At 33.9% G+C, this 14,000-nt stretch overlaps 1 protein-coding gene across 1 annotated transcript in view; it reads left to right on the plus strand.

Moving 5' to 3' along the window:
• Positions 1–14,000, plus strand: part of NCKAP5 (NCK associated protein 5) — a 926,355-nt gene that overhangs the window by 345,735 nt on the left and 566,620 nt on the right. Inside the window, exon 3 of the mRNA XM_044669911.1 lies at positions 3,443–3,506. Within this exon, the coding sequence (XP_044525846.1) occupies positions 3,443–3,506 (64 nt within the window). The remainder of the gene's footprint in view (positions 1–3,442; positions 3,507–14,000) is intronic.

Raw genomic sequence — 14,000 nt, forward strand, 5'->3', positions numbered from 1 at the left:
AGAGAAGAGAAGAGAAGAGAAGAGAAGAGAAGAGAAGAGAAGAGAAGAGAAGAGAAGAGAAGAGAAGAGAAGAGAAGAGTGTGCATTTGGAGAAAACAAAATGTTGACTATAAGCTATATTCAACTTATGTTCCTTTTTCCTTAGAAATTAAATTTTATGTCAATTTTTTAACATATTTATATTAAAGGCATGGTTTGAGGGTGTCATTTCTACTTGAATTTGCTATTTTATACTCATTAACGAAACCTATGTAAGGATGATATAGTTCCTATGTAACTAAACTATTTGACAATTGTGTGTGTGTGTGTGTGTATGTATTAATTTTAGGAGACAGGGTTACCAGAAATGGTGCTTTTCTAAGGCATTCCATGTACACATATTTTATTTGTGATTATAATTGCAGACTATCTGTTTATATTAGGTCAGCAGTAACACTATTACCTAATGTAAACACATTGCAGAGAATTTCTCTTTTAAGCCTCACAATACCCCTATGAAGTAAGAACTACAGAGATAATTGTACACGCTTTATGTTTGGGGAACCTAAGATTTAGAGAAGTTAACAACTTAAAATCACACATATTCTAAGTGGCTGAGATGAGATTTGAACCCTGGTCTTTCGAATTCAAGAACCCAGAATCTAAATACTACATTGCAATTTTCTAGTTCCTTCTTCAATTTTACCAGGCCAATGTTTCATAAAATAAATGATTCAATAACATCAATGCTTTTAAAAATAACTATTTCAAAGTAATTGTCTGTAATCTTTTTAAACTAAAAACTTAAAAAAATATGACTAAGATGGAAGAGAGGAACCAGTGATTTTTATATTCTTCTAACAATTTTTCTCATGAAAACCTACAGAAAATTTATTATTAAAAATTTGTTCCTAATGCCTATATTAGTAGATAACAAATAACAAAATAAACTAAGAATGCCTAAAAAGCATGACCATTATCTGGGCTGGCTCTATTAGAGATGAATAGTATGTTTTAATTAACTTTTACAAACATACACAAACACACACACACACACACACACACACACACACACACGCAATTTTGCCAAAGTCTTATCCTGTAGAAATTTCTATTTAAATCTAAGTGTTCTACAAAACTCTTTGGGAGAAACTGCTACCAACTGATATTGTTACCCCCCCCCCATTAAAAATTGTTCTTCACTAAGTTTCTAGGCATAAAAAAAATGTGCCCTTTTGTAAAATACTTTTTCACATGGTTCAGATACTCTTGGTGGATAATCAGGCTTTGGCTCGCAGACTTGCTTTTAAAATAAGACAAAACAAAACAAAATGACCTTTCTTAGAAGGGAAAATAGAGTATCCATAGCCCCTAGTAGACCTAGAAACTCTGCCTCATGTTAATTATTTCATGATTTTTCAATGTTTACTTAATTAATACAAATAATCTGACTATATTAAGAGCCATGTTGATATTCTTTCTTTAGCTGATATATTTCTGATAAGATGTGAGGAATACTCAAAACTGATTAAAATTAAAGAGTTCAATTAACTAACCCTTAGTGAGCACTAAATGCCACTGTTCCTCTCTGTGCTCTTCTATAAGGACCAATTTTCTCCTTCTCAGAGTTCCTAATCCTTCTTCCATGAATCTAACAAGATCAGCCACAGGAGAGGTGGGGAGGTGAGAGTAATCCTCTGTAGAGAATTTAGACATTTTCCTGGTCTACATTATAGAATGAGAAAGTGAGATATATACTTGTAGAAATCATTTTTTTAAATGACCCAGCCAGGCACAATGAAGTGGGTTTATAATGAGAAAGGATCACAGAATCAGATTTCATGGCATGTTATTCCTTCTTTGTGACTTTTAAAACTATTTTCCCTAGGGATTTAAAAAAATGTTTTTGTTTTATAATAAGTAGAACTGAGGATAATGTTTCAAGGTACTTTTTTCCAGAAACCAGTTCATAAAAAATTAATGTATGGTTTCAAACTATAAATTTGAAGTTCCTAATACTTGATTTAAGGTGTAGAATGTAAAATGTAGAACGATAGTCCTAGACAGTGATGACATCTTTATCTTTAAAGTATGGAGGCTCAGTGAATTTTCCAAATTCTATTAGCTAATAATTATTTGAGGTAAGAATTGGACCCAGGCCTTCCTTACTCCAAGTCTAGTGCTTTGTCCACTGTGACATATTGCCTCTTTCCCTCTATTTCTATAATTAATTGCTCTAAATAATTATGGTACATAGAGATTTCTTCCTTAATACTCTTAGTTATGGAGGGCAACTAAATATTTGAGTGGATAGACTGCTAGATCTAAAGTCAGGAGGACCTAGGTTTAATTATTTATTTACTTCCTAGCTGTGTGACCTTAGGTAAGTGACATAACTTCAACTGCCTAACCTCTACTGCTCTTCTGTCATGGAATCAATATTTAGTATCAATTCTAAGATAAAAGGTAATTTAAAAAATAATCTTATTCATAATGAAGGGCTAATAATTCTGGGACCACCAGACATGATTTGATAAATCTAAAGTTTCCCTATAGTATTCAGTATTATCTTCATTATAGCATTAATAGAGATAAACTGAATTAAATTATTTTCAGTTCATTTAGAATTGAGCCAACTGAGACCCAGATAGGGAATAGACTATATTTTTTAAGGTCAGACAATTAGCTATTGGGAAGGTGAAAATTAGAACTGGGACAGTCAGTGGTTAATTCCTAGTATAGGGCACTTGACCCTATTCCAGGCTACTTTTAACTGAATATAAATGAGATGTTGGTGGTATTTGATATATTCTGAAAATGCATATGGATCTCACTTTATGTACTGGATGGGTTCCAAAAAGTTGAATACAAATAGAATTTTTATGAATTGAATGCTTTAAATAAACTCCAGGAGTTCAATCATGTGATGTAAACTAGTATATTACAAATATGCTCTTTTGCAAATCTACATTTTCATATTCTATGTATCCTGGATATAATATATCACATTTTTATGAATGGAACTAAAAGTTTATTATTTTATTTGTGGAAGAGATAGAAAAAGGAGATTAACTGAAGAAATCTAAATGTTAAAAAAAAAGCTATCAGCAAAATTTATCAAAGAAAGGGAAATTGAAACATGACAAGCAAAGGAAAACAATTTATAAATGATATGCCTAGACTTATGTAAAGCAAGAGACACATGGGAAACATTTAATGCAACATTGCTAACATCTAATGGGTAAGAAGTGATTTTACATTTCATGATAGTCACATGAAAACAATATGGTTTTATATCATCCCTCAAAGATTTTATAAAACAAACATGGTCAAGGAGGAGAACTTTGCCAAGGAAGGAGTTACCCTGGAGATCTCAAACAAATGTAACAGTGCCATACAATTGTTTCAGTTTGTATGCTCTGAAGAAAATGAACAATTATTTTTGGTCTTTTTTTCTTGCCAGGGAGAAGTTGGCTGTGGCTCGCCTTCAGCGGGAAGTTGCCCGAAGTAGAAGAGAAGGAACAATGGTGAGGCCTGACTATTCTCTTTCCAAATTCTGATTTGATGCTTCCCATTCAAGGGGTTGTGGCACAGAAAGCATTTTATCTAATTAAGTAGAACTCAGGAAATGATTTGTCTTGCGTCAAACTTAATGATGTTTTGGTAAATGATGTGTTTATAATGTAGCTTAGACAATTCTGCAGTCTGCCAAAAGTCAACTGCTTTGGAAATGTTGTTTTTTCAGATGGCAGGGTTATTCTGCCTCATTTTGTGATGGTCTAATGGATACTCAGTCCACAAACTCTAGGAAGTTGGTCACAACCACATTGGTCACAAATGAGCAATACCCAACTTCCAAATGAGGGTATTTAACAATTGTCCATGTTTTCTGAGCTCAGAGAAGAGGGTTGGGTGAGTATGTAGGCAAAGAGACAGCAAGGTGCTTGATAATGTTATAGTCTTTCATTCTTCCTTCTCCATTTTTTCACTGTTTTCCCCTTCCTTTGCTTCTTATGCCATTTATAAAATTGATGTTTCTTTGTGTTTTGAATTACTCTTAAATCGATGAGGTTGTTTTGGTTCACAGAATCTTCACTTTATATGATGTCTTTTGCCAAAATAACTGCTTGGACACTAATAGACTCAAGGATATCTATCCTTGGACCCACAAAATGTGCATTTGTGGAATTAACTGCTGCTACTACCCCAGAGACCACAAAAAAAAAACCCTGGAACCCATTTTTCTTCCATTTATGATCAAACTAGTTTATTAAAGTTTTTAGAGATGAAATATTCTTTTAAAAATAAAAATATTTTCAGATCTTAAATATCCCATTCATTTGATTTCATGAATGCTGATTAGAAATCTGCTATTTTTGCAAGTCAGAGATTTTGTGAGATATACTTACCTGAATAATAGAAAACAAAGAGCTAAAACAAAAGTCCAAATTGAGAGGAATGATTGTGCCAAATTTTGAAGATATAATGACTCATGCAATCCATCTATAGATGTAAATATGACCCAGCATACACATTCAGATGTCAAGAGGTTTGATAGTAAGCTTTTAGTAACAGAATTTTAACCTATTTTTCTTTAATTGTATATTTTATATAAGACAAATGAAGTAGTAAAAAAATCAACATACTTCACTAATATCTTGGAGATATCCATTTTAAACATAGTAAGGAATACATAAATCTGGGTCATTATCATAGCATTTAAATATCATTAGTCACTCAAACAACTCATTTATCTCCTCTGGATTTTAGACTCCCCTTCTTTAAAATAAAGGTGTTACATAACATAACCTCTAAAGTCCCATCTGCTTTGACTAGTCTATGGCTCTGAAACTCTTGTATTGAATTAAGGTATTGTACTCACTTAAACTCACAGTTATCTATGATGTGCAGCTTGTTCTGTCAGTAACAAAATACAATCTGAGAGCATTCAATTCAGCTAACTATTCTTTGTGTTCATTAGAGATTCAAAGTCTTAGAACAACAAGCCTTGACAGAGTCTGGCTTTGACTTTGGGGACTGAACCTAAAATATGTTTGAGAGGTACTGTTTATCCATTATTTTAAAAAGAAAAAAATCTGTAGAGAGAGGAGGGGAAAAAAACCAAAACTACCATTATTGTCATTGAAAAAATTTCTTTCAATTACATGAACAGAAAATCTCAAGGGAAATTAATCATTTTAATGTCATAAGTGATAGTGATTAAAAAATTTTGTTTCAACTACTGCATTGTATTTGACTCCCCCTCCCACAATTGAATATGTATTTCTCATTGTCTTTTCTTTTAATTTTAAAATATTTAAGACAAGTTCTTTATCTTATATCTTAATTAGTATCATTTGTTAATATATGAAGTTTTATTTTCACTCCAGAAACTTTTTTTCTATGTAACTAAAAACATTGGAAAAAAATTAAAACCCATCTTTTAAAAAGCTGTAACTTCAATTGAATATTGAGTGTTTTAAGGCAAAGCTGCTACTATGGGAATAACTTGACTTACATAATCAGCATTATCAAAAATAAATCTAGTAAGTATTCAGGAATAAGCCTGAAGTGTTTTGAAATGGTATACAGTACAAAAAAAGATCTTTAATGGCCACTGTTTCCCCTCTAGCAGCAAAGTAAAAAATGCCCCAGTAAATTTGTTTTCAATTGTGATGTAGCACAAATAACTGAGCTTGCCAATTCTGGAGTTTATGGTTAATTTAAAGATTTTATCATGTGAACTCATTGCCCTGGAAGCTTGGAGTCATTCATATATACACATAAATTATTTTTAAGATCACAGAAGTTCATATTATCATCATGGTATTTCCTCAAAAATATAAAATTCATTTTTTTTAAAATTTTAAACCCTTAACCTCTGTGTATTGACTTATAGGTGGAAGATTGGCAAGGGTAGGCAATGGGGGTCAAGTGACTTGCCCAGGGTCACACAGCTGGGAAGTGGCTGAGGCCGGGTTTGAACCTAGGACCTCCTGTCTCTAGTCCTGGCTCTCAATCCACTGAGCTACCCAGCTGCCCCTAAAATTCATTTTTTAAAAAAAAATTTACTTTTGTTCCAACTTGTTAAGGGTTCAATTAGGTGTTTGTGGACTGGACTAAGAACATTCAACATTTAAAAAATATTTTTATATGGTACCGCTTTCTAAATTCCACAAATTCTTAGAAAACAGTTTATTTCAGATAAAAATTAGTTGTGAAGTGTCATCATAATTGGTATCCTAACTCAAATGTGTGCCTACCAGGTCTTGACTTAGAGTGGATTGTGAGTAATGAAGTCTTGGTGATTATTGACAGAGAGACATGGTAACATAGAGTACATGAGATGAAAATAAATAGCCATTGAGCTGCTGAGTAGTATCAACACGGGATGCTGAAGGGTGGCAAGGGGGAACAAGGAATGACTGCTTTGGTCCATAATTCTTTGAGTGACACAAGGAACCTAAGACACAAGGACCTAAGAGATATTTCTGTCCTTGAAAGTGTGAGAATAAGCCTTGGTGGGGATTTGTTGGTCACAGGGACAATGGATGATGCCAATTCCACTGCTAATGGCAGGTGAGTAGAATATTTTCAGTTTCAGCAAAGGCAAGAGCTTTTTCCTTTCCTTTTTTTAATTTCAGAGGCTATTTCTAATCTTGAAAGGGTCCGAGGTTTTCCATAGGAGGGAGGACAAACCTCTAAAACTGTTAAAGGTTTAGATCCAAGTAATCCTGCTTCTCCCTTTTCCCCATGGTGTGGTTCATAAACTACTTGTTTGATCTGATTTATCTTGCCCAGAATTCCATTGATGCCAGACTTCTTAACTTCACATTAACATGATATCCTTCTTAATCTCATTATCATTTCTTATCCCTTTTAAGTAATGGTATAGAAAAGATGCAAAAGCATGACAGAATCTAGGTCCTGAGGCATAGAGAGCAAACATGAATTTACTTTTCTCATTGATATTGTAAGTTACTCCCCAGATGTAGGCCATCTGACTTGAAGGCTATTAGTGCTTTGGGAAGATAGGCAAAAGCATCTCTCTGAGGCTCGTCCTCTTGGAGGTGATGGGATATCTGAACAACAGGAAAAATAGCATAAGAAGATATTCATTGTCCAGTTAGCAGACAGCCCAATTGCAGACTCCACTCTCCAAGAGCAGATCCCAGAAGTACAATGTCCACTCCCATAGGAAAGGAAGAGAGCAGTGCATGATGCATACCTGATTCCAGACCATCACTACTACCCAGGTGTGGCTGTGTGAGTGTCGTGACCATTGGATTTGAGGTGAAAACTCAGGTGGGGCCCAAGAACCTGGGTCAGGGAGGGCCAAGTGGGAATGGGGGCCTACAACCAAGGAAGTGTGGATGCTGGTAGAGACCAAGAGACTGAGGCAGAATTGATATCTCCATAGAGGCAGCTATGAAAAGTTTGTCTTTTATCTTTAGATATCTTAGATCCAAGTTTGTATTTCAAGACTTCCTAATACTTTTAGAGTTATGATGCTCTGTCGAATATCTTTTATCTTAATTGGTTCTTTTTAAGTCTAGTTCCTTTTAGCATTCCTGATAAAAAGAGATAATTGCTTTAATTGTTTAAACAATTGTTTAAAATCACTTCTTATACAGAAAGAATATTTATAATGATTTATCTTTTTCTTTTTCTGAATGTAGAGAAGTAGTATAGCAGAAGAAAATTGCAGTGATGATACATTTTCATATAAAGAGCATTTCCTTTTGAATAAATCAAACATTTAAGATACCAAGGCAATATGATATAAAGTGTACCAAGTGAAGAGTTATATTTCATTAACAACTTTGCTCCTCAATATTTCTGTGCCTTTATGCAAGTCACTGTATCATTGTACCTCAATCTTCTAAGCTGTACAATAGGGATAATAATGCTAGTTTCGCTTTCCTCATAAGGTCTGTGTTGTTTTCTAGTAGGAATAATGCAATAGATTTGAAAATATTTGGAAGAGATGAAGCAATTAAACAAATGTAAGTTTTTATTTTTTGAAAAAGGAAAAAACACAGCTAGAGAAAATGTTGAATTTGAGCCAAAAAGTTAAAGTCAAGAGAAGCTTTGGGATATGCATAGGGTACTGTTGAAAGAAATAGGCAGTGAAAGAAATATAAAAAATAGAGAGAAAATATTCACTTCCTTTTTATTCCACTGAATTCGTACAGGACTCCTAAGAGGTTTCACAGTGTGAAGTGAATGAGAAAAGTAAAGTGTTCTTAGAAATGGGAAGTGTTCAGGTTGGGTCTCTATACATTTTCTTACTAATTAGTGGAGGGAAAACTAAGACACACAAATATGACACTTGCATGGTGATTGTCCTCTAGGAGTCTATCATGTCTTCTATGTTTGGTCAAACACAATTTGACATTTTTGATATCCAAATGGTTGATTATTGAGAAATGTCTGTTTTCTATGATGGATTGTATAAAGGAAAAGATTATATATCTATTTGAAAAACGATCAGGACAAAGCCTTTATAGTTTTTAAGTTCTAATGCATTCAGTGGCTCTCATGGTACAACTGATGTAATATTAAAATATGAATGTTTGCTTGATGGATTTAGACATTTCAAGATACTCAGTCCTACTATACAACGTAGCAATCCTAAATGGTCATTGGATCATAGGATTAGAGCTGGAAAGAACTTTAGAGATCTAGTTAAGGCTATTTAATTTTACAAATAAGTAAATAGAGTACCAAAGAGATTATGTGAGTTCTAAAAACTTACTTTGAAAGCAAGTTTTCTGATTCTAAAATGAGAATTCACAAATAATTCACAATTATTCCCCAATGTTGTACAGTCAGTGGTTGGAACTTGTATCAGGAAGACCTCAGTTCAAATCCAGGTTTAGATACTTCCTAGCTGTGTTACCTGGAGTCAGATAACGTCCATCTACTCCACTTTCCTGATCTATAAAATGGAAGCAATAATAGCACTTAATTATCAGTGTTGTGAGAACAAAATGGGAAAATATTTGTAAAATGCTTCTCGTACCTTAAAATGCTTTAGAAATACTAGATGTTGTTATGATCATCACTACCATTACTACTACTGCTACTACTATTACTATTATGGTTATCACCTTAATTGGTCATAGAAAGGTAGAAATTTTGTTTTATTTTTCTCAGATTTATATGGTAGAGACATGGAGAACTGGCCTTGTATTAAGGAATAAATGAATTTGTGTTCAATCTCTTATACATATTATCTTTATGAACCACCAATTCATTTGACATCTCAGGGTTCTAGTCAAGCCTCTAACATTATAAACTGTTCTTTGTTAAAAGAGGGAATTTCCTTCATGAGTTTTCTCTGCACTTTTATATTTAAAAGTCTAATAAAAATAGATATGTTGATAAAAGGAATAGAAGCTGTACTTTTGATTTCAATGGTATTATTATAGAGATTACTGTAGTCAGAACTATGGACCAAGAGAAACATAAGACTGGTAAGTGTTGTTGGTTTTTTTTCTAATAATATTTAAGTGTTTTTATTCTACTGCTTCTCAGTATCAAAAAATAGTCTTTCCAACAGGAAACAGTTCACTTACAGGTGGTACCAATTATACACTACACCAATAGAATCCTTAATAGAAATAATCATGTTTCCTTACATTGTACCTTTCAGAAAACTGACCCATTTAAAGTAGGAATTAGGAAAACAAAATGAATCTTTAAAAGCACATTTGTTTTAATTGAAAGGTACTGTGGATTTGTGAATGGCCATCATTATTTTAGATTTAATAATAATATTACAAATAATGAAAGGTAGTACAGTGAATAGAAGATTTATTTTATTGTCAATAAGATCTCAGATCTGCATTAGCTGGGTGATAGTGGGTGAGTCATTTAACCCCTTTGTGCCCAAGGCAATTCTAAATGATGCTAGAATTTGAGGAACAATGAGAATTGGGGTTTGACAGATTGTGTAACTAATTGCACTAGTTCTCAGGCCTAAATAGTTTGCAAATGGGAAAGGGAAGCATGGACTACTAATGAGTAGATTCAGAGTCTAGATGTGAGTTACAGAAGAATTGCCAATAAGCATTAGGTAGAGGGGTTTTTCCACACCAGGAGTTTCTTAATAGTTCATGAAATAACTAATTTGAATCTGTCCATTTTCCCAACAAAAGGGTCATAAGTATTTCTAGAGTTCTATAAGGTCCCAAAATATTTTTAAAAAGTCAACTCAATAAATATTCATTTAGTAGTAGGCACTGAAAATGCAAAAAGTGATTCCGAACCAGATGTCAAAGACCTAACAATCTATTAGGAGGGTTGTATGTATGCATATAAGTATACATATAACATGGAAATATACACTAAGTACAAAAGAGTATGATTTGGGCACAGGAGAGATAGAGATGAGTGCCTTAATACAATTTGAGGAAGGAAAGATTCCTTACAGATGATAGGGTCAGAATATTAAGGCTGAGAATCCTGCTAGTAGACAGTTCTGTGGTTGAGATTAATGTTCATTCAACTGTCTGCTCTAGTAATCTATATGAATTGCCAGAGTGACTAGGGTTGGAGAAGAAAGCAGGAGGAGAAAGGAGTTGGAATATATATATTCCAATATTTATAGATATAGATATAGAGAGATATATATAGTGACAAATATGTACCTTTGGAGTTTGGGATCCCCTAGAAAAGAAGGCGTGTGCTTAGATCAGAGGGATAGTGGAAAGAAGTGAAGAAAATAAATTAAATTGACAGAAATGGACATACCTTGTAGATTTTGAGCCCTGATACTCTATGTAGCTTTGGGTTCTGGTCCCCTCTCTCAAGGCAATGTCAGCATTTGAGGAACAATGAGGAGAGGGCCCTGACAGATTGTGTAACTAATTGGACTAGTTCTCAGGCCTGAGAATTTGCAAATAGGAAAAGATAGCACACATTAGGAATGAATAGACTCGGAGTCTGAATGTGAGTGTAATTAATGGCAAGTGAGAGGTGCATTGTGAGAGTGTGCCAATATTGCAAAGATGGCTTCATGTAGGAAATGGCTCCTTGAGCTGTGACTAAAAAAGGAAAATGGAATTGGAACATGTTGAGATGAGGAGAAAGTATATCTCAGGCATGAGGATAGCTGGCATTAGTTTAGAGAGGAAAGATGGTGCAGTATAGTACTTATTGTTAAACAACAAATAATCCAAAGTGCATGAAGAGAACTAATGGAAAATGAGGATGGAAAGAAAAGTTGAAGCTACATTGTGGAGGGTGTCAAATGCCAGGCTATAGTTTATGTATTTTGTTCCATAGGCAATCAGAAGCCTCAGTTTTCTTGTCTTTAAAATGAGAAGTCAGATTAGATAGCTTCCTTCTGCCTATATACCTATGATCCTGAAAGATTTTGAGCAATGAAATGGAAAGGTTTTTAGAATGTTATTTTAGGCAACTATCTGAAGTATGCATTGAGGGTCAGAAAAAACTAAAGGCAGAGAGATGTTTTAAGGTAGTCATTTTAATAGCCTCATCTCAGAGGGGATAAGGACCAAAACTAAAGAGATGCCAGTACCAACATAATTAGAGAGAAGGGATATGTGCAGAAGATGTGGAAGCAAAATTCTGGCAACTCATTGGGAGTATGTATAAGGATGGGTGGGAGTGAGTTGACAGTCAAAGTTGATTTCTAGTTTCAAACCTTGGTAAATGGGAGGGTGGTTGTGAAATTAAGATGTGATATAGTTAGGAAGAAAAGCAAATTCAGGGGGAAATTATTGATTCAAATATGAATAAGTTCATTTCAAACTACTGGCGGGATACCCAAGTGAAGATGTTCATCTGGAAGTATGTATCTGGAAGTATGATACTCGGCTTCAGAGTGTAAGATGAGTTTGACATATACATTCCTCTATCATCTCTGCAGGTGGCAATTGAAAGAGAGAGGAGAGGAGAGGAAGAGAGAGAGAGAGACAGACAGACAGACAGAGACAGAGACAGAGACAGAGACAGAGAGACAGACAGACAGAGAGACAGACAGACAGAATTAGTTCTGGATTATATTTCTTCCAATGACCTGTTATATTCAGTCAGAGTAGGCTTGAATAGCGATAACTGTAGTAAAGAAATAAACCTGTTATTTGTACTTGACTTAAAGAGTCAATCTCATTTCTTCACAAAGCCACACATATCAAGAACAAGCAACATTCTGATTTCATGTGAACATTCTTGAAATTGTATACCTTCATAACCAAATCCAATTATCTTTTGATTATATGATTACTTGAATGAACATTTCCTAGGTTCAAAAACTGGAAAAGAAGTTAAATATCCTGTAGAACTGAGTTTCTTATTTTGTAGGTGAAGCTACTGAAGCCTAAAGAAGTTGTATATGTCTTTCTTGCACAAGGTCACACAGCCAGTGTCTGAGCCAGGATTTGAATGCAAGTCTTTTGATTTTTGCTCTAGGGAACTTTCTACTATACCGCACTGATGCATGGACAATATAAGGTTCCATGTCATGGCTGATACAAGTTCCCTTTCCACTGAAACATATTGCAAGCCCTCTCAGACTTGGTAGACACTTTTAAAAAGTTGCTTTCAGAGGAGATGTCTAACACTCATTGTCCAATTTTCTGGTAACAGGTCTTTCTAAAGTTAGCTGGACTGGTTCCAGGGTGACAGATGCACACTTCATCATTGAACTTCTTTTATGTGAAAGCTTTAGTATTGGTTTCCAGTGCTTGCCCTCCCCAGAACATTTTGCATTCCAGAATCCAGATGCCTCTTTCATATTCCTTGATGAAGCAAGAAAGTGGGGCTTTATTATAGGTTAGTGAAATTAGTCTAAAATAATATGATGTGTGAAGAGGAATTTACTCTAAGGAAGTTATTTTCTTTCATTTCCTAAGAAATGTTATTTTCAGGAGAATTAATTCATGATGATCTAAGTTAAGGAAAATTTGAGAGAACCAAGTTAAACTGAACCTAATTATAATGCAAATTATAAGCTCACTTTGGTTAAGAATTAGTTTCCTCTTCTTTTGTCTTCATCTCACCTCTCAACTCTGGTCCCTTAACTTTGACAAATTGAAAAAAAAAAGGGAAAATGAACAGAACTGAAAATCATCTTGTTTCTCTATTGAGAAAGTTACCCATGAGCAGTTAGATCATTAGAAGCTAAGCATTTGGAAAGAAAAACACATGGATTATAAATATACTAGAACACAAAGTAGGTGTTCAAATTTTTCATAGTTGATTATTTGAAGTTTACCATTCACTATCTAGTTACTAGAAATGTGGTTGTGATATAATAGGGGAAAAACATTCAAAAGGAGGAGCTAAGAAACCTAGGTTTTAGGCTACTGACTATATGCTATGTCCTTAGAATAATCAATATGCTTTATTATTTGAGCCTCAGCTACCTCATCTGTTAAATAACACTAGATTAAATGACCTCTAAGGATGATTGCAGGATTAGTAGAACATACTATATAGAAGACTAACCTTAGAATAAGAAAGATCTCATATTAAATTCTTTTTTTTGACATGTGTTATATTAATACCTTGGGCAACTCTCTAAAGTGATAAGATGCAAAAGAGTCATAGATAGCCATAGGTTGAATGAAAGTTACGCAAACAAATGATATCACAGATAGAGATTATTACTGCTGCTGCTACTACTACCACCACCACTACTAATACTACTAGTAATAATATTAATAATAAGTTGGAAAAGGGCTCATTTGAAATTTGTTTTCACAAAGAAGATATTAGTGTTTTCTAATTTGACATTCCATATTTATGTTCAATAGTCAAAGAAAAACTATAAATTCTAATAATAGAATAGTGAATAGCTGAGCCTTGTGTTATTCTTTCATTTAACAAATGAATCTCATTTAGATGAATTAATGATTGAAGGAACAAACCCAAACAGTGGTAATTAGTTCATCTTTCTACCTCCATAAGAAAGTCTCCAGTGGAGAACTCAAAGGACTTATCTTTCACTCTGGAGTATTCAGCATCACAACTTAGATGAATGCATATAT

This window comes from Gracilinanus agilis, chromosome 3 (assembly GCF_016433145.1).
Source record: "Gracilinanus agilis isolate LMUSP501 chromosome 3, AgileGrace, whole genome shotgun sequence".
NCBI classification, from domain to species: Eukaryota; Metazoa; Chordata; class Mammalia; order Didelphimorphia; family Didelphidae; genus Gracilinanus; species Gracilinanus agilis.